General features: G+C 41.6%; 3 protein-coding genes and 1 pseudogene across 3 annotated transcripts; 3 read left to right on the forward strand and 1 right to left on the reverse strand.

Moving 5' to 3' along the window:
* The first annotated feature begins 347 nt into the window (after positions 1-347).
* Positions 348-10,723, forward strand: poldip3 (polymerase (DNA-directed), delta interacting protein 3). Its single transcript, XM_075453821.1, has 10 exons — positions 348-446; positions 1,098-1,198; positions 1,301-1,728; positions 1,849-1,893; positions 1,998-2,075; positions 2,157-2,378; positions 8,723-8,800; positions 8,910-9,039; positions 9,260-9,326; positions 9,649-10,723. Exons 1-10 carry the CDS (start codon positions 379-381, stop codon positions 9,863-9,865), a joined length of 1,434 nt encoding a protein of 477 aa, XP_075309936.1. The 5' UTR covers positions 348-378; the 3' UTR covers positions 9,866-10,723.
* Positions 10,724-11,431: 708 nt separating this feature from the next.
* On the forward strand, positions 11,432-13,136 carry rrp7a (ribosomal RNA processing 7 homolog A). The gene is made up of 7 exons (XM_075454484.1): positions 11,432-11,512; positions 11,668-11,810; positions 11,928-12,053; positions 12,142-12,265; positions 12,429-12,526; positions 12,614-12,818; positions 12,944-13,136. The coding sequence occupies exons 1-7, from the start codon at positions 11,449-11,451 to the stop codon at positions 13,027-13,029; spliced, it is 846 nt and encodes a 281-aa protein (XP_075310599.1). The 5' UTR covers positions 11,432-11,448; the 3' UTR covers positions 13,030-13,136.
* A 2,540-nt stretch (positions 13,137-15,676) lies between these two features.
* Positions 15,677-19,714, reverse strand: LOC142370710 (zona pellucida sperm-binding protein 4-like; annotated as a pseudogene).
* A 1,087-nt stretch (positions 19,715-20,801) lies between these two features.
* On the forward strand, positions 20,802-24,836 carry wbp2nl (WBP2 N-terminal like). The gene is made up of 8 exons (XM_075453240.1): positions 20,802-20,949; positions 21,471-21,579; positions 21,717-21,855; positions 22,015-22,107; positions 22,347-22,547; positions 22,852-22,962; positions 23,391-23,467; positions 23,579-24,836. Exons 1-8 carry the CDS (start codon positions 20,891-20,893, stop codon positions 23,633-23,635), a joined length of 846 nt encoding a protein of 281 aa, XP_075309355.1. The 5' UTR covers positions 20,802-20,890; the 3' UTR covers positions 23,636-24,836.
* The last annotated feature ends 41 nt before the right edge of the window (positions 24,837-24,877 follow it).

Raw genomic sequence — 24,877 nt, forward strand, 5'->3', positions numbered from 1 at the left:
AGCCTTTATATAAACCTTAATTACGTGTTTTTAGGAATAGTCATTGTATTTTTATCATTTTACTCGCGCAAAGAATTATGGGTATTCAAATAGACTTAACGCAGTTGCGCTTTAACGTCACAGGCTCGATATAATGTGCATTTTTTCAATATTATTTCTAACAGGGCAGTCCTTGAGTTGTTAATATATTTCAATGTACTAAAGATCGTATTGTTAGTCATTTTCGATATTGTTACCCCCTATTTAAAGAATAATTAATAATAAAAAAAAAATCTATTCAATTTCCCGGCAGACACTTTTCTTTTTGACCCAAATCAGTTTCCATAGTCCTACTCAAAGTCATCAGAGCGCATGCGTCGTTTGAAAGTGTGAGAGAAAATGGCAGACGTTTCTTTGGATGAAGTCATACGACGGCGCGGTATTAACCTCAAAGCTCCAGCTAAACGGTACTTCAGCGGTTACTAAACACGTGGATGTGTACTTATGATAAATGTAGCAGCTTTTAGTAAAACATTTGAAAGTATAGCGTGGAATGAGAGCTGTTGATAGCTAGTTGGGCACTGTAAGCTAATGGTAGCTTATTAGAGCTTGCAGCGATACCACTCCAAACGCTAGGCTAAGAAGCAGCCATTATCTGTAGGCCTTAACTCTTTAAATCGTTCATTTAGAAATTACGAAAATACAATTTAACTATACAACCACATGTTTTACTAACTTGTAGCGATTAAGATAACTTTCATGCCTAAAACAATACAACCAGTTTGTTCAGTGCTTTGTTTGTAGCTTAATTCGTTCGATTTAGCTAGTAACAAAGCTAATATTTATGTTAGCATTAAAGTAGGTTTCTGCCCCCGCTTCTGGAAGGAACATATTTGTTTAAGGCGGTGCTTTTAAGTAAATGCAGAAACTCATGTTTGTTGATTTATATTTTGTGTCGCTTTCACATTATAAAATTGCAAAATAATTTAAAATTTATTTGGCATTTAAGAGAAGGGAAAGGAATCAACAAAAGTCAAAAAGAAAAAAAAACTGTCTGAATAACTGTACTCATGTTATAGAAGTGCTGTTGAATCTATTGAAATGTCTCTCTTCCTTAGGCCAGTGTTTGGACGGGGTACTGGGGGAGATGGCAAAAATTTTGATGCCAGACAAAAAATTGGGAATATTGATGTAAGACAGCGACTTGGTGGAGGAACAGGTGAGGGTGTTCAGTATGCCTTCCAAATCTAACTGATCGGTGTTTTGTGTTTCGGGCTGTAAAGTTATCTTTGTCTGAAACTTTGATATTATCTCTCCTTAGGTTTTCAAGTGAAAGATGCAAGAGAAAAACTGGTTCAGAAAGATGCTCGTTTCAAAATTCGTGGCAGGGGTGGAGCAGGAGCGGTGCAGGATGCTCGACAGATGATCAATTCACGCAAACAGGGGCAGAGTCAGATAAGTTCCCCTGCACAGAGCACACTAAAGGCAGCAATAACAAGCCAGCTCCAGAGCAAAACATTGGTGCCGCAGATACAGATACATACCAGCCATAACCTTGCTGGATTGAACACTAGGCAGTTTGCCCCTAATTTACATGGACTGGGTTCAAGGGGTAGCACGGCGCCACAACTGAGCAATAATGTCAGAATGATGGATGCTCGAGATAGACTGAGCCTCAAGAGGAGCATTGGAGGAACACAAACTCATGCAGCTGCTGCACCACCTTTAAAAATCACTAAGACCATACAGGTGAGGTTGAAAATAGTTCCTTTGGTGTAATGTCAGTGATATAGCTTGCACATGTGTAGACATGTTGAACTGTAAAGGTACACAAACTGGCTTGCTAATAAATAGTCCTTCTCTTTACAGCAACGTCCAGTAGGGATGTCGAGTGGAATACGTGCAGCTGCACAGGTCGAGCTGTTTTCCTATGTATAACATAACAGAATACCATTTCCATTTATTACTGTTTCAGGTTGTAAAACATGCAGCTAAACATGTTATTTTGTCTCTTCCAGCCTGTCTTAAATGAGCTTGATGGAATCCCCAGCAAACAAATAAAGATCACAACCAGCAACAGCATGCTACAAACGCGGGTACTTGTACAAACATATACTTGTAGGTATTGCAATATTGTGCTCGTTCCCACATTAAATTTTATTATTTATTTCATACAGTCTGGTACAGTGGGCTCCACGTTCTCCATGTCAGCCCCGATCACCAAGGTGGTTAAAAATGATGCCTACACAGCCCCCCGTCCTCCTGTCCCTGTGGCTCCCACCCGGCCCAACACCAGCATGACTGCAGCCCGTTCCTCAGCTGCAGCGTCACAGCCGGTCTCCAGGACTCTTCAGCAGAGCACAGCAGAAACCAGCACGTCAGCCCCCGCTCCCCCTCAGGTAATTCCCTTCACCTATGCAACTCTTTATGGACTCCTTCCAGACCTTTGTCAGCTGTAGCCTTTCCCCATCTTAGGTGATTACAGTTGATGAGGCTGTAAATCTTTAGCCTAGAAATCTAGACGCCCCTAGCGGCCGCAAAATGTATTTGCTCCGGGGCTAGTCTAGTCACTTGTGGTCGTTTTGCGAGGCTGCAAATCGAAACCTTAATCGAGCCAATCAAATCTTGAGGAGCGGGGTCGGAGGCCGGGCTACGAAGTGACGACAGAGGTGCGACGTTTTAGTGTGTAGTTCCAGAGGGAGGTAAACAATGGCTGCGCCCAGCGAACAGTCTTTCGATTTGGCTTTGGCAGCGACTAGAAAATTTAGATATACAGTTTTCTTTGCGAGACGAACAGATAACTGCACTTAAGTTTTTTTTTTTTTTTTTTTAAAGAACGTTTTCGGAGTACGGTTAATTTACCCGCTTGCTCCGTTGGTCCGTCGCGCTGACTACGTAATCCTTCTTCATCGCTCTGATTGGTTGTTGCGCCATCCTATTGCGTGGCGTTGAGTGCAGAGGCAACTTGCAGGCATGATAATCCCTCACCTTTCGGCGAAATTCGCCGTTTTGGTCCCAAAATAGGTGACTTGTGTAAATCGTGTAGATTTACACAAGTGGGGGGGGGCGCAACACGTTATCTGGCTCATGACGGCTGCAGATGATAAATACTAGTTGTTATCTGCTAGCCTGCTTTTGCGAGACGAGTCATATGGAAACTAAGCTCAGTGGTGTTGAATGGAGAAATTCCTTGTTCACGCTGGATGGTTTTAAAAAACAGCAGACTTGATTTGGGCGTTTTTTGATAGTTAGAAAGCCGAGATTGTTTTTTTGGTTTTTTTCAACTGAGGAGCTCTCTTGACATGGGCTAAGTCACTGTTCGCTACAACTTGTCTTGAACACCGTGAGAGCTAGCTAAAGCTCCGGTAGAAATGATTAGCTCCTGTTCGCTCGATATTGTTAAGGCCGTAGCCAGCTATGAGGAAAGCGAGGTCTGGACCTCGGTAGGGCTGGGCGATATGGGAAAAAAGGTATATCACGATATGGATTACTTTATATCCTGATAGCGATACATATCACGATATACCACAACAGAGGTTGCATTAGACTTTTTCATAGTCCTTTATTTTAACGGACAGGGACGAAAAAAATCCGCCATCGCCTATTTTAACCAGTCATCTCGTTTTCCAATGTGGGAGTCGCAACCCTGAACCGGGAACAACACAGCTTAACTCGGGGCCATAAGAGTAAACAAACAGCTTTGTGAATACATGCTCTTTTACTCGACATTCACAACTTTGAGGATGGAGTCCATTTTGCTGCGTCTGCTGTGTCTCGTTGCATTGCTTTAACAAAAACTGCAGATCTCTCTCTCTCACACTGACGTGCGTCTGCTCAGTGTTCAGCGCTTTGGTCACCACAAGCACTTAAAAAAAACAAAAGAAAAACAAAGACGCGTGCAGATATTTATCCAACAGATCAGGCTTTACCCTACTGTTTTTCGCGATGACAGTCAGGACAGGTTGCGCTGTCAGTACAACTAACAGAGGAAACAGTAGTTCTTGGTACTCTAAAAGCCGGTCTGCAAATAGCCATAGCACTAGAACCTCCCTGGTAGTTCTACTCTGCACGGCTACTAGAAGGCTAGGCTAGCTTCAGTCCATCGGCCACGACTCACAACCAGCACATGTGTGCTAAAATACCCGTGACAGTAAACAACTTGATTTGTTATCAGTACCAAAGCAGTGTAGAATCATTGAACACCATGCACTCGGCGGTGCTATTATTAAGTAAACATGACTGACTTACCGGTACCCTTCCTTCAAACTTCCAAAAGTCCGTGAGCCTCTCTATATCCGTTCATCAATACGCCTATCCAATATGTTGTCAATTCGATCTGTTTATGGTCCTTGGTTATGTCAAACCTCGTCAGAGTGAGTGCTCCCTTTTTTGGTTATAGAAACCGCAAAGGTGTGAGCGCTCTGTTTTTAATATAGCTATGTCTGTGGTGCTGCGACGTGCAGTTGAGCTTCGTTGAGCAAACAGGAGCAAAGCAGACAGCTAAAACAAATTGTTGACGTGTTTCCGACGCTTTTGCCTTGGAGAATATTTATCTTGTAAGTACTGCTATGGAGACTTAATTTGTTATGGTAGCGAAATGTATTCTGCTAGTTTTCAGTAGATGCTAACTCGTTTCATTTTCATTGATCTCGGTTGCTAATCGAAACTTAGTTATACAACGCTTTTCTTGTATAATGTTTAACAGTTGTGTTTCTGTCTGTAATTATTTTCAGTTTACAAAAAACAAATGAGAAAGAAGACAAGAGGACTTCATTAAAATACAGGAAAAGTCAAGCCTTGTGGTTTATTGAAGGACTTTTAATTGTTAGCTGGCTGTCTAGCTGTGCACTAGCATACGCACTGCAAGGAGAGCACAATGATGAAAAAAAAGTTTATCACGATAGAAAAAATAGAGGAGAAAGGTCACGATAGACATGTTTCTATCGTCCTCACGATATATATCGTCATATCGCCCAGCTCTAGACCTCGGTAATTTTCAGGGATTTTTTTTTTTTAATTTTTTTTTTTTAATCTCGGTTTTCGCATACACATTTCAATTGACGTTTGTGATGACATCACTTTCGTGAATGTGTGAGTGCGTGGTACCATTTGAAAGGTCTGTTTCTGCCCTTTCCAACGGTGTGTATAACACGTGTGTGCGCTCCGTATTCGGGGAAAAAAGCACCGTCAACATAGTAGCTGCATACCAGTAATCAGTAATAGAAAAATTAGACGAATTTGACGAACGATTTCCTCGGCCACTCTGCAGTGCAGCGGCGATACTGAAGGAAAGCTCAACTCGAGCTCTTTAGAATGATATAATTGTTATATCGGTGTCATGCATGGTTCGTGAATAGAGAAGCATAGGTGCGCTTTTGAAAGACAGCACCTTGTTATAGCAATGCACATTTATGTAGGCTGGAGACTATTTTTCACATCCAATTTAGTAATGAATTCAATATTGCCCATAAATCTTTATAGGTTGTTTAGCAACAGCTATAGCCTACAATATGCATCTATCCATCTATATTTAACTCTATTTTTTATATTGGTTAGTTAGCCTTACTCTATGCCTGGCCAAATGGCCTTTGCTTGTACCAAACATTTGTATAGGCTTGCATTGGGAAGTATTCAGGTTCTTTTTAGCTATGGGTTCTTGTTACATTATAATGGTTTATTTTGCTACTAGCCTCAATGTGCAACACTGCTATATATTAAAAACTATATAATTTAAAATATATATATATATATATATATATATATATATATATATATATATATAGATAGATAGATATAGAGGACCTCGCCTATTCCAAAATCCTGGCTACGGCCCTGATTGTTAATACAGTTAGTGTCAAGCTTGTTTTTAACGCTACGTAATAGAAACACTGGTCGCCAGTAATGTTATTTATTGATTCATTGAAATGTAATGGTTTCAAGCCGCCTAAAAATAGCGAACACCGCCCGTCTCGCTCTAAATTACACACCAGGGTTCTACCCAAATGTGAGAAACAGTGATTGGCCATTCTATTTGCTCTCAAAAGTGCTAGTGTTATGACACCACACAACTAATCTAAATTAAGAGTGACATTTACTTACGACCAATTACTGTTCTGACATCTGGGTAACCATGTTACAGAAACCAGCTCTTGTTTTAACACTGGCCCAATGGTGGTAAATTTAAGCTTAGTGTGGCTGGTAGAAAAGAAAACGTACTAGCCATTTTGTGTTTGGCTAGTAACATTAATATCTTCTTGTCATTTTGGGTGGTGGTGAAAAAAGTTAATTTCAAGCCCTGTTTACAGTTAATACTGATGTTCCATTTGAACTAACACAAAATATTCTTGCAGGATGAGTGTATTAACAGAGGAGGATGCTGCAGCTGTGAAGCAGATAGACTCAGGGATCAAGTGCAGCTGGAGATGGGCTTGGGTCAAACTTGAGGGAAAGGTTTGCGTGAAGGGGCAGGAGGTGTCCTTCAACATATAGGGGATGTTTTCCATAAAATAAACAAACCGGGACTGGCCAGGTGTGTCCTCTGCCAGAAGGAGATCAACTATGCCAATAAGGGCAGCCGTGCCTTGATGGCTCATGTGCAGACCGACATCCACAAAAAGAAGCTGGAAACTATTGTTTCAACACATAGTTTGCATAGTTTGATCCCAGAACAAGCAGGGCCGAGCCAGGCAACTCAGGGCCCAGATCTAATCAGGCAGCAGTTGCAAGGGAAGGTGGCAGTGCCGGTTGTGAAACAGTGTTGGTGAACAAAGCTTGTCATACCCCGCCCCCTGGGCCGCGCGCGCGCTCTTCTCACCTTTTTAACCCCTGACCCATTTTCATGCCTGAACTTGACAGACAACCGTTTATCCCCCCCACACTGCTATCCAGCGTCACTAGACCCCTGTACAGCTTTTTGCTGTACGGGTCTGGCTTGCTAGGCTAGTAAATCTTTGCTTGTAAGTAGTAATTTACCTCCAAGTTAAAAGGAGCAAGTCATTTTTTGCAGTATTTAATGTTTACAACTTAAATTAGATGCAATACAAGGAGATTTACATCTGTTATGTGTCCAGTATTTTGTGAGATGAAGGAACCACTGGATTGTGTTCAGAGTGAGAACCTGAACGGGTTGACCTCTTCATGAACATCACAAGACAGCTTTGTCTGACCAGAGAGCATTTTGATAGTGTAGTAGGATTTATTTATTTATTTATTTTTAAATGTTTCTCATGAACTTTTAGGTGTAAAACAAAACCTGTGAAGTCTGGCGTTATTGACCTGTTTCCAGCTCCCATTTAAAAAAAAAAAAAAAAAAAAAAAAAAAACCACCTCCATTTCACAACTCAGCAGGGATTCTCCCCCCCAAATTTCTACTTCTGAGATGGTAACAAAAAAGTAACCATCTTAAAACTGTCTGAGTCTCACCCCTTCCTTGGCTACTGTTCTTGTGGGGGAGTAATTGCAAAGTGACTGCTAACTATGAAATATTTGAGCTGCAAGTAAAGCACAGAGCTTTTTCATTTTTCGTTTGCAAGAGCAAACACGGGCATCAAAGTTGTTTTACAGTGTGGTTGGGTTATTTAAAAAAAAAAAATCCATATGGACGGAATGTTTTTTATAACCCCCTTTTTAAAAAAATATCTGCGTTCGTGCTTATGTAGCCTTACTTGTTAACAGTTTTACTGTGCTACTGTTAGTTGGCATATTTGCCAAAGCACCACAATTGCATATTAACACAAAAACTAACCAAAGACCGGTTGCTGTGGCAAGAATGAAATATCCCTGTTTGATGACAAGTAAAGCGGTTAAAATGTTTTTAAATGTATACTGAAATCAGAATCAGAAAAGGTTTTATTGCCAAGTAATTGTACATCACAAGGAATTTGGCCTGGTCTATTTGGTGCCATAAGAACAAGACAAAAAATTTTTTTATATATATATATATATATATATATATATATATACACATTTCCCAGCCCTGATAACATCCCAGCTTTTGTAACCTATATATATATATATATATATATATATATATATATATATATATATATATATATATAATAATAATAGAATAAAGTAATAATAAATGTAAAGAATTTTTTATTTTTTTTTTGTCTTGTTACTTACTCAGATCAGTCGCTCTGTTTTCACGTCACATTTTGTGCTTGAGTGAAACTAAGTTGGCTCCTGTTCAGCCTTTTGCATCTATTTGCCTCTGTCTGTCCTACCCTCTTTCCTTGCATAAACTGTGTTCTAATGCACCTAAAATCACAAATTTGCGTCTCTTTTCCGTATTTTCTTTTTCTGTTGTGATATCATCACAACTCGTCTGAAAAACTATGACAAATGCAGCTCATCCTGATCACGTCCTGACATACAAGCTTTCATTTCCCAGCCCTGATAACATCCCAGCTTTTGTAACCTTGACATAATTTGGCATGAAAGTTAATTCCAAAAATAATTGTTTGTGCTCTTTGGTCTGCATTATTTGAATTTGAAATGATCCCTCAGAGGGTGTAGTCAAAAGCAACCGATAGTTTACTCCAGGTGTGTGCTGATGGGATGAGCTCAATCGCTAAACCTTTCCTTGAAAGGAAAGGGCCATAAAATGTGCCCTTAAATGACACAAAAAAGTAAAATGCCAGGCTTAAATCATTATGCATGTTAACCTTAAGCAGAACACACTGTTACATAAGTTTTAATTTAAATTTCTTGCTAATTTGGAGCTGTTGTGTTTCTTGTGTAGCCTGCTTTCAGCCCATTGGAGGGGACTAAAATAACAGTGAACAACCTGCATCCCCGGGTCACAGAGGAAGACATAGTGGTAAGCAAATCATGCTGTTTGCCTCCAACCCTTTTTTTGTGTTTATTTAGTGATTTGCTCGGTGCAGCGATGACTCGGTGTGTGGATGCTCTGCCCGTTTTGTCCACAGGAACTGTTCTGTGTGTGCGGTGCCTTGAAGCGAGCACGACTGGTGAAGGTGGGCGTCGCTGAAGTGGTGTTTGTTCGCAAAGACGACGCTGTGAGCGCATACAGGAAGTACAACAATCGCTGCTTGGACGGTGAGCGACATTGGCGAAGATGCACCCACTCTCAGGGAATTTTTGGCATTAGCTTGTGTTTTGCATTCAGCTTACTAACCACTGAAGCAAGGACATGTTTTCTGGTTAAATACATTGCTGTTTGTGTTTATGTTAAACTGAAGGATACTCAATTTATAAATCAATATAGAATTACTGTTTTTCATTTGTCCTTGTTTTTTTCCTTGGTGTCCACTCCCAGGCCAACCCATGAAGTGTAACCTTCATATTCAGGGAAACGTCATCACTTCTGATCAGCCCATTCTACTGTAAGTCGGCTCAAAGCTTCATACCTTCTTTAAATTTAACTCTTTAATTGATTGTGTTTACAGGCAGTTGCTCAATTTACACATTTATTTATTAGTGACATTTTTTCCTTTATATTTGCACATAAATTATTATATTTAGCCTCGCAGTGCAACTTGCATTATCCGCTAATCCAGGAGTTAAACTCTTTTTGCAACTGTCACCTTTTTAAGGAAAAAACATAGAAGTTGTGGACTTTATTGAATGTTTAGGTCGAACCATTTGTGTTATCCCATTGTGGTCTGAAAGATTGCCGACAACCCTTTTGCTTCGGGGCTCCCACAGGAGACTCAGTGACACTCCGGGCATCGGTGGCAGCACAAAGAAAGACGGCCTGCCACCCTCCTTGTCTCGTGCCGCTGGTCAGCGAGCCTCTTCCCAGCCCACTCCTGAGGTGGACCCCCAGACCATCCTCAAAGCTCTGTTCAAGTCCACCGCACAGTCCACCTCCACCACCGAGGCCCCGAACTCACAGACCACCGCCTTTCGCATAAAGATATAGCTCATGTGTGAAATGAAATTCCCTGTTCATATAATTGCATTCTCGGTGTTCACTCAGTAACTGTGAACTTCACACTGATGGCAGTCAGCCCGCGTGATTTCATCCAACTGATTTTTACACATTTCATAGACATGACTTTTGGAAATGTACAATTTATAAACGGCCTACTTTGTTGTTTTGGTTCCGTGGTATCAAATCTCACCCGTCATGTGATGTTTTATCAGTTTGGTGAGTGGGGATTCCAAAAAAAAAAACAACATTATTATTATTTTTTTTTTTTACTTTTATGTTTTTTCTCCATGCTGCAGTATCTCCAACTCCAAAAAAAAGGGGGGTGACAGGAGTTTAGAAAAAGAAAAGAAAAAAGGACAAAGTTAATTGACAGACTAATTTATAACAAAGTTACATTGTTATTGTTTCACATGCATAACATTTAAGACCATACATCCATCAAGTATGTTTACTTTTGTTATTACATTGTTACTCTGTTAGAATCATATGTCAGATTGGGCAGAACAGTTCTATTGTCTTCAGGAGTCAAGTTCAATCCAAAATGATGTCTTGTATGCTAAAGTAACTGAAAGTTGATGTGGGGGGGGGGCAGGAAAAAAAACAACAGTACCATGGTGTTTTCTTGGTTTTACGGTTCCTGTGGCATCCAGTGCTCTGTTTCCGTTTGATTTTTCTGTGGTTTTATAGTTTTGGAGCCATGTGTGCATCCTTCATTGTAGTACACATTACATTCAATTTATGTTGAACTGTAAATTACTTTACTTTGCTTAATTGATTTGTCAGTCAAGAGGAGTCGGAATTAGTCAGAACTGTCTGAAATGTGGCCATTAAATACCTAGCTTTGTAGATTGTGTCTGTGACTTTTTTTTTATGTAATGGTGGACAATTTATCTAAACATTCATATTCAGTAGACATAACAGTTGGGCTTTCCAAAAAAAAAAAACGTTAAGTTTCTGAAGCACCATATTGGCTCATTTAGATTGCCAGATCTTATGTAAAAGTATTTTATTTATACAGCGCTTTACAAACAATCATTACAATGTACCAAAGTGCTTTACAGTAGGTAATAAATAAAGAGAATAATAAGTAAAAACAATGAAAGCAATAAAATACAACAAAATCGAATAAGAAAAGTGGCATCATACTTCTGGGTATTAAAAGCAATCTTAAATAAGTAGGTTTTTAGTCTAGATTTGAAGAGGCCCAGGTCAGAAATAAGACGCAGCTCAACGAGGAGCTTATTCCAGAGCCTGGGGGCAGCGACGGAAAAGGCTCGGTCACCCCAGTGTTTGTATTTTAACTTATGAATAATACATCTTTGCAATTAAACACCTAAAATACTATATGTATAGTAAACTCTAAGTTAAAATATGTACTTTAAGTTGAGGAATTCTGTCAAGAACGTAGGAACACGGGCAATGATGAATAGGAATGTTCTTCAGTTTCTTTTTTTTTTTATTTTACAAGTAGTTGACAGCTTGTTGGCACATCACTGCCACTTTTGCTTCTATATTTTCAGTCACGTGTCCAAATTAAGAGTTGTACTTCCGGTTTAAAGGGTGACACCAAAATGGCGCCGTCCAAAAAGGAACACGCCAGTTGCCAGCCTTGCATCATTCCTGGAGGATTTACAGGTATTTATTTATTAAATTGAGAATATATTTATCCAGCTTGTTGCTATATTTGCTTTTATGTGGGACAAAAGTGTTTCTTGCCGTTTAAATCGGTGTTGACGGTATTCACACGGCAGATACTGATGTGTTGGTTTTTCTCTCGTTTGTCTTCGCAGTTCTCTCTTTACAGTTTAGCTCCGACAGTGTTGCACAGCACTCCATGTACGTAAAAGAACACAAAGTACGTGCAGAGAAGGGTTCGCGCAGACCGCTGGACCGGACTTTATTTGTACTCAACATCCCCCCGTACTGTTCAGAGGTGTGCCCTCTTTCCCATCACCGAGTCCATAGCTTACAGCAGGGCCTGGGTAAATTCACCAGTCTGTTTTTGCTGTTGTAGATTGTATGGTCATTCCATTCGCCGTTTGTGTTTCAGGGTGTTGTCAAAGATTTATTCTCCCAGTTTGGCAGCGTTGAGTCAGTTGAGTTGAGACACCACCCGGGTTCCTCTCAGGAGTCTGGACCTAGACTGTCGAGGTTCTTCAGACCAGCTGAAAAACAGGTTCCCCTACCTGCATTGCTGATCATTTTGCTTTTACTTATGTCCAGTATAGTCCAGGTAATTGTGTTAGCTCTGCTGTCTCCTCCAGGGTTTCAAAGTCGGGTACATTGTTTTCCAAAATTCCTCAAGCTTGCCAGCGGTTAAATCGCACCCACATGATGTTCCTCTAGTGGTCTGCTCAGAGCAGCGTCCAGTCGCAACAGGAGTACAGAGTGAGTGATGCTTTATTTCACATTCCACTTCCTTATTTCTTTGCCTCAACTCTTTGAAATTATTTCTGATTTTAAATGTGGTCAAACACCTTGTTGATCAGACATTCAAACACAAGGCAAATAAGCTGTATGACACATGCCACTTTGCATCCATCTTTGGCAGAATGGATCCAGCAGTACACGGAGTCCTTTATCCACCCGGAGAAACTGCAACAAATAGTCGACACTTTTATGCAGGGCTACGACAAGCGTAAAGAAGAGGTGAGAGCTCTGCTGCACTTCATTAGGAGGCGGGCGCGCCCAACAAATTTCGGTGACTTACGCCCGCGTTTGTTCTCTTTGCCACAGGAAGCAGAGCGGCAAAAGCAGGAGACGGAGCAGCAGCAAGAGGAAGAGGGCTGGGTGAAAGTCTCAAGAGGGCACAAGGGTGCCAAGGCCCGTCCTCGCAGTGAGGCCGCCAACCAGAGAACTCTACAGAAAGAGATCAGGAAGAAGAAGAGGAAGGAGCTCATGAACTTCTACACCTGGCAGCACAGGAACACACAGAAAGAAAGTGAGTTACTCATAATTAAATATCCTAAATATGTCGCCATATTATCAGAATAACTGCAAACAGAACCTGTGTACAGAACGTTTTTATGGTGCTCGAGTCTATTTTGCCCCCTTTCTTTCTTCCAGATATCGCAGAGCTGAGGAAAAAGTTTGAGGAGGATAAACAGAGAATAGCACTACTGAGGGCACAGAGGAAGTTCAAACCGTATTGAGTCAGCTGCCTGTTCTTTTTCTAGCTCATTCCACTGCTTTTGTGTTTTACTGACATTATAGCCCCAAAGATATCTTTATGTTGTTAATAAACTATCATTTGGATTGATGGGCTTTCTTGATCAGACTATCAGCACCACACAACAAATCAATGACATAAGTGTAATATAAAAGCAATGGGCCTCATGCAAGAACATTTTCGTATACTTATATTCTAAATTTCTCTTACTTTTTTCGTAAGGTCTCGTACGAACACGCCACGTCAGATTTAACAAACGCTCTTAACTTCAGAAAAAGTGTGTAAATGATGAATGCCACCCGTGCACGAGGACAGTAAATTTGCATACTCCACGCCCAAAATGATACCATATTAGGATGTGCTTCCTCTCTACTGTGCCAGGAAGTGTTGAGTCATGAGAATGGCATCAAGGTGCAAAAAGAACAACTTTAGGGGCTCTGAGATTGAAGTTCTGCTTTCAGAGATCCAAAAAGGAAAATTCAGATTTTTAGCAGTGTCAGCAGTGGAATTACAGGACCTGCTAAAGCGAAGAAATGGGAAGCCATTACGAGTGCTGTTTATTCAGTGTTACCTGTGGTTCATAATGTTACCGAAATAAAAAAGAAATGGTTTGATATGACAATGGCTTAAAAAAAAAACGTTTCACCATGAGCAGGCGCTCGATGACTGCAACTAAAGCCGTGCAATCAGTTGTTGCCTCATTATGATGGCTCTTTGATGGGGTGGTTAATGAGGGGGGGGTCTTCTGGCACCACACCTTCTGGTCTTCCTTGGCTGGTTCAGGTAGGAGACCCTTGTTCATGGCAATATTGTGCCAATCTGGCACGCCTTCTCTGGGCTATAGAGCAGTTTGCCCCCCGCTGTATCGAGACACACCCACCTGGCCTTCAGCTCAGCGCGCTCCAAAACGGCCAGGTGCTGTGATGCAGTCCAGCCACGGCATGAAAGTCCCTCTTAATTTGTACTTGTTGGACAGCGGTGTATGGGAATCTGATGTACTATGGGTGATAAACTGATGAGAGTTTTGATGACCAAGGGGAGCGCACGACTCAGAGGACTGGGACACCCCGATCTGTCTCCAATCTCCCTCTGGAAGGTTCCAGTGGCCAAGAATCCAAGGGTGGTGAGGACCTAGACATGTGGTGGAATTGGGTTTGATCGGTGTGTTTCTCTGGAGTGGCTCCAGCAAGCTGCATATTTGCAGCAGCACAGTCCTTGGCAATCTAAATCGCGATGTCAGCCATTTGTCTGTCTCCACATGTGTATCTACGCGGTCTCTTCCAAGAGCCTGACGCGCTAAGGCATCCAAAAGTAGCAAGACAGCCGCTGGTTACACTTCCCATTAACCTTGTTATATACAGAGTCAAATTAGCCTTCTATTAGTGCATAATTTAAGTCAAACAGAATAATGTCAGCATCATTATGGGGTATAATGTATGTATTTATGTTTTCTTTAAAGTAATTAAATATACAATCCATTAGTTAAGCAAACTTGATTGGAATAAAAGGCCGACTATTTTACGAAACTCCTACGACAGGTCTGGATCACTCGTAAATTCTGTTCGTACCTGAAAAAAAAACATAAAATACGAAAAGATGCGCAAATTCTCTTAAATCACTCGTACACACGATTTAAGAGCAAATCTGTGCGTACGAACGGTTGCATGAGGCCCAATGTTTTGGTCTTTCGTTTTCCAGCAATGGAAGTAGCAAGAACTACAGCTGGATTTTAAGAACAGCATCTTACAACTCCCTTTCCAAATAGTGTTTGCTTTGTGGCAAAACAAAACAAACTGATAGTATTAGGAGAACCTTGGTGCACATGACACATAAGTTACACAGCTTTCTACAACTTGCACTCAACTGTTGCACATCTTCAGATTTTGGGGCAACATACCACCATCCAGATCTCCCTTTCAGGGAAGCCTCCAGCAAGAAAATGTCTACATTCCAGCCCACATTCTACATGAATAAAACTGCCAAAAAAGGCAGAATTATGAGCAGCTGAAATCTTCCGTCAAGTAAGATCAGGGAAATATTTTCTTCAAAATTAAAGCTGCTCTTCAGTAACCAAACTGTTAAAAGAAAAGGTGACACAACACACAGTAGTAAATCGTTGCTATCGGGCATTTGTGCCGATATGCTGTGCGGTTTTCACCAAACATCTCCACTTTGGTTGTCTCTCAATGACCTCGTTCCAGAAGTCTTGTGGTTTGTTCATATTTAACTTTGCAAACCTAAGCTGTGCTGCCATGTTTTTTTTTTTTATATAAGAGAGAAGAGGTTCTCCTCGCAACCTTTCCAAACAAGCCATACTTGTTCAGTCCGTTTCCTGTTCGTACCATCATGAACATTCATTTAAGTCACGACGCTAACAGGCAGAACACAAACGGTAATAAATGTGATGCCCATCACAGGGGATTTATTAGGTCATTTATTGAGCTTGCTCACTGTCAACTTGTGCTTCACGTGCTTGCTTTCCTTCTGTCTTCTGACACCTTCTGATGCTCGACCATCAGCAGGATCAACACCATTCACCTGAAACACTGGGAAAGAAGGGAATGGTAGCTTTCCTACTGAACTGCCATGGGTTATTCACATGCTGATTGTAGCTTGGTGCTTATTAGCTGTTACCTCTTTTTTTTTCGTTTCTCACACGGACTGTCGTCCACTTAAGTGTAATTAAGCACCAGCGGGCCTGATGAAACCAGCTGGACATGACGCGAGTCATGTATGGCCCGTCTTTTCCGTCTGTCGCCCTCAGATGCTGGCGAGGAAGATGGGATAGTTTTAATTTTTTAATTAAATTTATAGCACGCATTGTGCAACATACTATGGTTTACTCACAGATGAGGGAGCAACGTTGAGCACAGTCTACATCATCTGTGCAAATTTCCACCCAACAGTAGAAGTACATCTAAGAGAGATATTACACAGTCATGCGAGTTGAAACACCCCTGTAATATTGAAAAATCTCCAACCGATGACCTTACTTCTTCCTTGCTTGGAAGGCCCGTATCAGGGTCCAAGAAGGCAAAAGTCTTGACATCAAACCTCCTGACTTGGGAGTGGGTGTTGATCTTCCCAAGGTTGTCTACAGGGACGGAGCTTCTCATGTTATCCAGAGGGTTAGTACATCTGTTCAGGAAGAAAAGAAAAGACATGTCCCTCACGTTGCAGCTTTTTTAGGTTACTACAGAGATTTGTGTCAACGTACCCATCTTGAAGAAGTGTCCACACAGAGTGTTTAGACGCGGGGTAGGCGAAGCAGTCTCGTACATGCAGGGAAAGTGTGGGGTCGGGGGACGGCTGAACGATGGAAATTTCAACGTTCACAGCCTTCCGCAATGGCGAGATCAGCGGAAGTTGGTCCTTAGCAAAAAAGGATGTAAAAGATGCATCTATAGGGATAAAATAGTTGATAACTTATACGAACACAGATGACAAAAAGAAAAAAGAAAAAAGTTTTAGTACCTGTGGCTATTCTCATCTGCACACTGATTGTTCCTTGTGCGACCACAGGAGGTGGATTGGTCACCGTGTACAAGGACCTCAAGTGTTGTGCACGCTTTAGATCCGATTCCTCATATTCGCACTGGACCTGGAGACTAAACTTGGAACGTTTCCCAATTAATTCCACACAAACAGCGTTATGAAATAAATATGCAACCATTCTGTGATAGCTCTGCCGTGGGTGCCCGATTTAAAACATACCTAAATGGTAAATGTCCATTTTTACTCCTGTTGTGCAGCTCCTCCACTTCCATCTCATAGATCAACAGACCTTCATCTGTCTGAAAGTAGGCAAAGAATTCAGCCTCAAGAAAGAGTCTCTACATGTCAGCTGTGTATGGATTTAAGAGTTATTTTTCCAGACATGCCCCTGATTTTGAGGGTTTTGACAGATTTTTTCTGTTTTAAAATCAAACTTGTGACATTACTCTCATCTCTGCACCACAGTCCATGACTCCTATCTTGAAGACAGCGGTGTCTGCAGTTGTGACTGCAGGGATGCAGAGAGGGTGATCCTTGATCACAAGGCTGCTGGGATCAATAGGTGGGTGTGTGTCTGTAGACTTTACTGTGAACACAAAGTGTCCATCCAGAGAGCAGGCTGGACAAAGAGCCATGACAAGTTAGTGCTGTCTGCTGAGGAAAGGTTTGCAAATGACATGTCACTCGTATTGATAGGACAAATGCTGCCGTTACTGTTGAGTTTGTAGTAGCAGGTTGAAGCAGCAGCATCGTAGCAGCATCCAAGCTCAGTGCAGGCGTCGCTGGAGATACTTTCGTAGCCACAGTCTATTCGTAGATTTTTTTCAAGATCGCACTCTACAGGGAATACTGGGAAAGAAATAAACTGGCATTTTATATCACAGGGAAAATAAACCAATGGCTCAGTTTGTGTGTGGAGACTATATTCAAATAAAGATGTGCTGGAGTTTAAACTGAAAAATAATTATTTCAGAGACATATGTGCCAGTGAGATGGTTGTGCTCAATTAGCCGTTTCCACTCACTTGTGGGCCGGACCTTGCCACTGCTTCTCTTTATAAGGGGACAGCTGATATTTACCCTGATCCACCGAGACTCTCCTGTTAGTTGGACCAGCAGAGGGATGACCACTTTGCTGCCCTGGGGATCAAATGTCTTACAAGGTAAATAAAATCTCATTTATGGCACCTTTCAAGATAGATCTTGAAGTGCTTTACAATAAAATGCTTGAACATAAAAATATAAGAACAAAAGATGACCCAAGTTTAAAGAGCTACATTTTTAGCTGCTTTTTGAAAGAGATCATCGAGTCCACAGATCTCAGGCTCAGAAGGAGAGGATTCCAGTCTGTTGCAAAAGCTCTGTCTCGTTTAGTTTTCAGCATTGTATGATCCCTATGGATGTAAAAGTTGTAGACTGGCACTTGTCCATGCAGAGCTCTAAAAGTCAAAACCTGCATCTTAAAGTGGACTCTGAAGTTGATGGGGAGTCAGTGAAGCCGAATTAACGACAGTGTGACACGTGAGAACTTAGAGGACTTAGTTACAAGCCTTGCAGGAGTGTTCTGAACAACCTACAGATGACCTAAGGAGTTTTTGCTTAGGCAATGAATAAAGTATTACAATAATCCAATCGTGATTTAATAAAGGCATGAATAACAATTTCCAGTTTAGAGTGTGACACAATGGGACTCAGCTTTGCACTATTTCTTAAGTGATAAAAACCAGAGCAAACTAGTGATTTGACAAGAGCATCCAAAGTGAAAGCGGAGTCAAAAGCTACCCCAAGATTCCTTATAGCAGATTTAGGAAAAGTAGACCTAGAGTTTCCATTACTTTAGACACAAATCTGTCAGGGGGCACAAACTAAGACTTCTTCTCTTATTTAAGTTGGAGAAAGTGGTCAGCCATCCAACTTTTAAAGGCTAAAGTCTAAACACTTGCAAGATCTGTAGCCTAGAAACATCTTGCGGCTTAAAAGGGATACATAACTGAATGTCACATGCATAGCAGTGCCGGGACGGGACCTTAAAAGTGCTCAAATTGCACTGAAGAGGGAGCGGATATAACAGAAACAACAAAGGCCCCAAAGCAGAACCTTGTGGTACACCGTGGGCAATCAAAGTGGGAGAGGACCGGCACTTAAAAGCAGCCTCAGAAATTCATAGTTCAGATAGATATGATGCGAACCACTCCAAAGCAGACCCGACACCACCCATCAAGTATCTTAGCCTATAGCATGATATGATGGTCAACATCAAAGGCTGGTGTCAAGCCCAACGCCAGCAGAACAGAGCAGTCCCCTGCATCACTTTGCATCAAGATTTCACTGGGGACTCTGAAGAGCCGTCATCTTCAGCTCATCAGTGTGGATATGAAGAAGCCAAAAGCCACTACGTTTGATTTGCATGCTCACATTTTGAACTCACGTGCACTTTGGCTCATGCACTGTGTGACTTCGAGCTGCCTGGTTCCAGACACGTCCTACTTACGTTTCCATAAAGTTTCTACCGTTTCATACTGTATATGGATGGTCGCGGGAAAACCCACATTTAGATCGTGCGTTTTACTGTCATTACCTCAACATGAGCATAGCAGCCGTCATATCTGCTGAAAAACACCAGGCTGTGGTTTTTGTCTCTGCCCATCGTCACTCCACAGGACCGCTCAGAATTAAGCACGGGAACCGGGACGCCTGAAAAGTCTTTAAGAAAAAAAACAATAACAATAGGGCGTTATTTATTCATTTAGGTTCTGAATTATTAATTAGTCACCAATCGAATTGGATGGAAATAAGTAACCTCAACAAACCAGATCCTACTTTGGACACGCGCGTTGTTTTTGACCAACGGGTCAAACACAGCTCTGATGCCCCGGGCCGAGCAGGTGACTGTCGGCAAGGCGAGATGCGTCCTCTGGTCAGGTTTCTTCTTCCTCTGGATGGCGGAGTGGCAGCAGCAGCGCTGAGCCACGAAGGCAACAAGTAACGAAATCAAACAAAGTTTTACAGAATGATAACTCATGGTTTCTATAGTTCCGACACTTTGGCTTATGACTCCAAAGGTATCCAAGTTTTTCTGAGACGCGGGGCGGGTCACGTGACCGGCTTTAATCAGCCTTGATTAGTTCGGAGCTTGTCGAGTGTTAGGGTGCATTTGTGTTCGCTGACGTCCATGTAGTGAAAATCCTTGAACTTGCTCAGTAGTCTCCAGCTTTATGGTCTCATTTGAAATGCAGGACCAAATAAATGGGAAATTAATTAAAGGGTCGCCGTTTAAATAATGAATGTCCTGCCAAATGTAGGCATTGCTCGCCGTGTCTTAGGAGGCTAACTGAATGAATGCGTTATGTAATTAAAAGGCCTTTCCATCCTCACCCTTTGCCCTCTCCGCGTGGCAATGCCCCATACTACTAACCTCCATAAGAAATCTTGAACTTTCATTCATCACAGCATCTATTCTACCAGAAGTGGCTTCCCATGTTTGCTGAATACACACACATATATATATATAGTAAAGTAGCCTATGCACAGATTTGCAAGCTGTGGCAATGTTTAACAGATTTTTTTTGAGCTGGCTTTTTTTCCTACTACGTTTTGGGGAAAAGATTCCCCGTGGAGGAAGTGCACATCCATTCCTTAAAGCCAAGTAACGGGTATCCAGCATTTCTACAGAGCCTTTTTTTTTTTTTTTTTTAACTTTCTACCATACACAATCATTTGATTTATGGAAAAATTTGAGTGTGACCCTCCCTTTGTGAAAGTGGCTCCAGTAATATGACCTCATCTTGGACGTGAGGCCAATAACTGTCTATCTATTCATTCTAAACATTCCATTAAACAGAACATTAGTGTTAGGCCCCTCAGCATCCTCGCTGGCCTCGATTGCCTTGACTTTTTCCTGCAATGAATTATTTATTTCTAAATTGCCCCAGACTTTTAACTATGCTCCCTCCCTCTAAAACCTTAGACGCCCAGTAATATGTCACTATGGTGGTATGCACACAAGACACTTTAATTTACGACTTTTTGGTCACTGTTGGATTTTTTTTGTTGTTGTTTGAATGTTTATTTCTGGTTTTGTTGGTAGTGGTTGAGTTTAATTAAAAAAAAGAGTGATAACAACAACATAGAATAGGTGAGGTAAACAATGTCAGCTCAAAGGTTTTAAAAAAAATAATAAAAGGCTGACACATTATTTAGAAAAAGAAAAAAAAAAAGAAAAAAACTGCAGGTCACGGGTTGTCAGATGGTGTTTTTGCGTCACGCTTACGACATTTCTGGGGCATCCCCGTGAGGCTGACAGTGTTTAGCATTAAGAGGCAGCAGGAGAGTTCTAGGCGTCTCCTGAACATGGCTTTGAATCGGAATCATTCGCAAAACGGCGGAGTTTTGATAAACAACGGAGAAAGGTGGGTATTCTTTAACTTCTGTGAGGTTATTTAATCAACTAGCTAGCTCTCGCCTCTCTGTTTGACTTGTTTACCTTCTACTTTCCAGTGCGTAGTCAGCCGCTAGCTGGCCTGGATAACATTAGCATAGCTTACTCATCTGTTTCATTGTTGACATTTCTGTTCTATTTCAACGGCAATTTGGGGTGACCCAATTTGCAATTACTGCTCTAGCTCAATTATGAATATGTAATACTTGACATTTTCACCCGTCGCCTATCTTTAGCTTCACTTTTGGCATGGTGGCTAACTTGTTTCGTTAGCCGATTGTCAAAACAGGAAGTAATGGTTGCTTTACGTTGATGTTGACATTTCGTTAACACATAAATGCCATTACTTGTCATTTATACCACACAAAGGGGGCTTAGTACTCATTGTGAAATGCAGTTGTGTATATATGAAAAATAAAAATTCCACTTGCTAATCTTCTATATCATCATTATATAACCGGGTGACTGCTTTGATCTGCTTTCATTTCTCAGTGTTGTGAGGGACTGTAAGAATGTGGAGCTGTCATTCAGTGATGTCACCAGCAAAACAGATCTGCTGAGAGGGACCAAGAAGGGCACTATTTATCTCACACCATACAGGGTACAGCATAACTTTCATTACACGTGTCTTGCTTTTAATACTGCTGTCACCTTAAATAAAAAACGAGGATGTTTTACTCTCATTCATCCTGTTTAACTGTCCCCCCCCCGCCCTCCCACCCTTCTCTATTGGCTTAGTTGGTATTTGTGTCCAGTAACACTAAGGATTGCCTGGGTTCAGCAATGTTCCCCTATTACCTGATGAAGGGCTGCAGCATTGAGCAGCCAGTATTCGGAGCCAATTACATAAAGGGGACAGTGTCGGCTGAGCCGGGTGGTAGGTGGCCTCTTGTTTGTAATTATTTACTTGCATTCGCATTGCACAGTGCAGAATGTGATGGATCATTGTTGTCATCAAATGAAGAGGAAAAAAAGTTACATGTAAACCTGTCATAGTAGCACGCAAGTCACTTCTCTATTTATTCTGTGAAATCAGGTGGCTGGGAGGGTCAGGCTCATTTCAAGATGTCATTTCTCAGTGGAGGAGCCATTGAGGTGGGACAGAACCTCTTCAAACTGGCCACAAATGGTTTGTAAACTAGTGTTCTTAATCATTGTGGTCCACATTTAATAGTGCTAAATATGAACTGAGTCATCTGAGAATCAACTCTTTACCAAAAGATGTATTTCTGTTATTTGTTAACTTTTATCCTGGGTGTTAAAAGCATTTCTCTGTATGAGCTTTGTGTGAACACACCCACAATAATTGGAAAGTCCACTTCATGTGTTGTGAAAGACTCATATCTTTTCTCTCTTCTTGTTTTCCAGCTTCTCGTGCTGCTCCGGCCCAGAATGGTGCTCCCTCTTACGGCTACCCCTCACCTGGAGTGATGAATGGCTATGGCCCAGCTCCAGCTGCTCCCAACGGCTACCCCTACGCACCCCCCCCGCAGCAGAATGGATTCTACCAGGGCCCTCCTCCTCCTGCTGCTGGCAACATGGGCTACCCCTATCCAACAGCCGCTGCAGGTACAGAATTCAGTCATGTGGAAACTGAAATCGGCACATCCGAGCACCCTTTGTGAGGACCCATGACAAAGCAAATCCGGTCTGTCAGACTGGTCAGACAGTAATTGGAATTTGCTAAAACCGTCGAAACTTATGGTCCAGAATTTCTTTTACAATCTGTAACCTAGAGGCACAATGTTTCTCCCTTTCTATGTAATTTTTATTCTTATTCATTTCTGTATTCATTGTGTACCTGGATTTCCAGACTATTCCCTCTTATGACCTTACAATCTTTATTTTTTCCCGTCGGCCCCTTGTGTTCCAGGAATGTACCCATCTGGTTTTGACTACATGGCACCTCCTCCCCCCTACCCTGGGCCACCCCAAAATTGGGCTGCACCCCCTCAGAACTGGACTGCACCACCTCCTCCCCCAGGTTTGTTTGCCCTCTCTGTATTTCTGCATGGCTGCACCTGTCAGATCTGATCAGTCTTCTACGAACTGAATCACTTCGAAGCACACCACCATTAAGAGGAGTGCTGATGTCATTTATGAAACATCCAACATGACAAAGGATCAACAATCTTTCCCTAGACACTTGGTGCATTGTTCTAGCCTGGCATAGCTCTATTTTGGGAGCTTAAGCAGGACATCTCTCTCTGTCACTGCTTGGGGACTGTCAGTTGATTTTTGTCTCGAGTATTCCTGGAGCTGTCAGTTCAGCTTTATGTGACTAGCACGGTGCTCCTTGCATCAGTTCTCCTTACAGTGCTGCAAGCAATAGCCTCTGTTCCAAAATATGTTCTGCACTCATTAATGTCCGTCTTAATCTTTTGTCTTCCTCGTGTCTCATTTCATGCACAGGTAACTCAAAGGCGGCTGAAGCAGCAGGCAGCGCATACTATAATCCCAGCAATCCACACAACGTCTACATGCCCACGGTAAGCTTCCTTGCGAGCCTCCTGCACAGTTGTATGACAGTGACATGCGAGTTCTCCTTCCGACAGCACTTGCAATGTTTTTTTTTTTTCTTCTATTGAATTCCGTTGCAGGAGCGGCCTCCACCATACGCACCGTATCCAAACTCTCCCGACAAGAAGAACAACTGATACTCTGGCGCCATCACTTCGGTGACACTCCTCTTGCTTTCTCTGTTTCCTAAATATTTTTCGAAAGCAAGGAGCAATGTCGACGGATGCCTACTCGATTGTAGAATAAAGAAAAGGCAAGTAACAGAGGGCACAAAGCTGCCAGTGATAGTTTTACCATGCAATCAGTGATCATTCGGGGTCTGGAATACCGTATTGTAACTTTTAAATACTGTTTTCACACTGCTTGCTTTTCTAAAACTCTTCATTAACATTCTCAGTAGTAGGGTTGGTTGTCTTATCTCTAACACAAACTAAGGGGCCCCTCAGCTGTCCCTGTTAGAAATGAAAAGGAAGAGACTGTTTGGAGAATGTATTTTTTAAAGACAAATATATTACCAAAATATTTTGTAGCAATTTATTAATTGCACTTGTTGTACTTACTAACAATAGCTAGTCCTCTCATGTTGTTTCCATATCACTGCAAGCATCGTGTGTATTACTTATAGATTTTTTTTTTGTCTATGAATGAAAACTGAACTGGTTTAAGTCGTGTTTAGTGATACAAGAGTGCTTATTATATTATAGTTCTAGTCCAAGTTTCCTTCATCCATGACCAGTGTGATCCTGTGCTCAGTTGTATCAGAACCGGAGTAACGTCATTTATTGTTGTGTGCTTTAACTCCATGAGTAATTATTTCTAGAAGATGATTGTTTATGAAAAGAATCGGCATATAATGTTTGAAAAAGAAGACCAGAAAGATGAAACAAGTATGTGGATAAGAGGATAACTTATGAGCGGCCGGTTTACCTCACTGACCCCGTGTGTTCTGTTCTTGTGTGCAAAGGCAAACTGAAACCGGCACTCTGCTCCTCCGCTAATTACACCGGTGTGGGGTTACAGGGCCACGTTGATTTATTAAGGGGCCCGTCAGTGTTTTGCCTGCCGTTGAAACTTCTGAATGCAAACCATTTATTCCCGATTGAAGACAGCTGAGGTGCCAACAGGCTGTGTAATGGCATCCCCCCCCTTTAACTATCATCGGTTAGCGCCTGTTTGAGTGACAGTTTGCACGCAGATGTAGTGGCTTGGAGAGGGGCGGGAGCTTAGTTTGTCTGATGTAATCGTATATCTGTATATTAATATTCCTTTTGCAGTTCTTTTTGCTTAATTTTGTCTTTGAGTAAAAATCTAATAAATGAGTGATTTTGTTAAAGTTCACATTTAGATTTCATCTTTTATGCTTATTCACTTCACATATT

Source organism: Odontesthes bonariensis, chromosome 21 (assembly GCF_027942865.1).
Source record: "Odontesthes bonariensis isolate fOdoBon6 chromosome 21, fOdoBon6.hap1, whole genome shotgun sequence".
Taxonomy (NCBI): Eukaryota; Metazoa; Chordata; class Actinopteri; order Atheriniformes; family Atherinopsidae; genus Odontesthes; species Odontesthes bonariensis.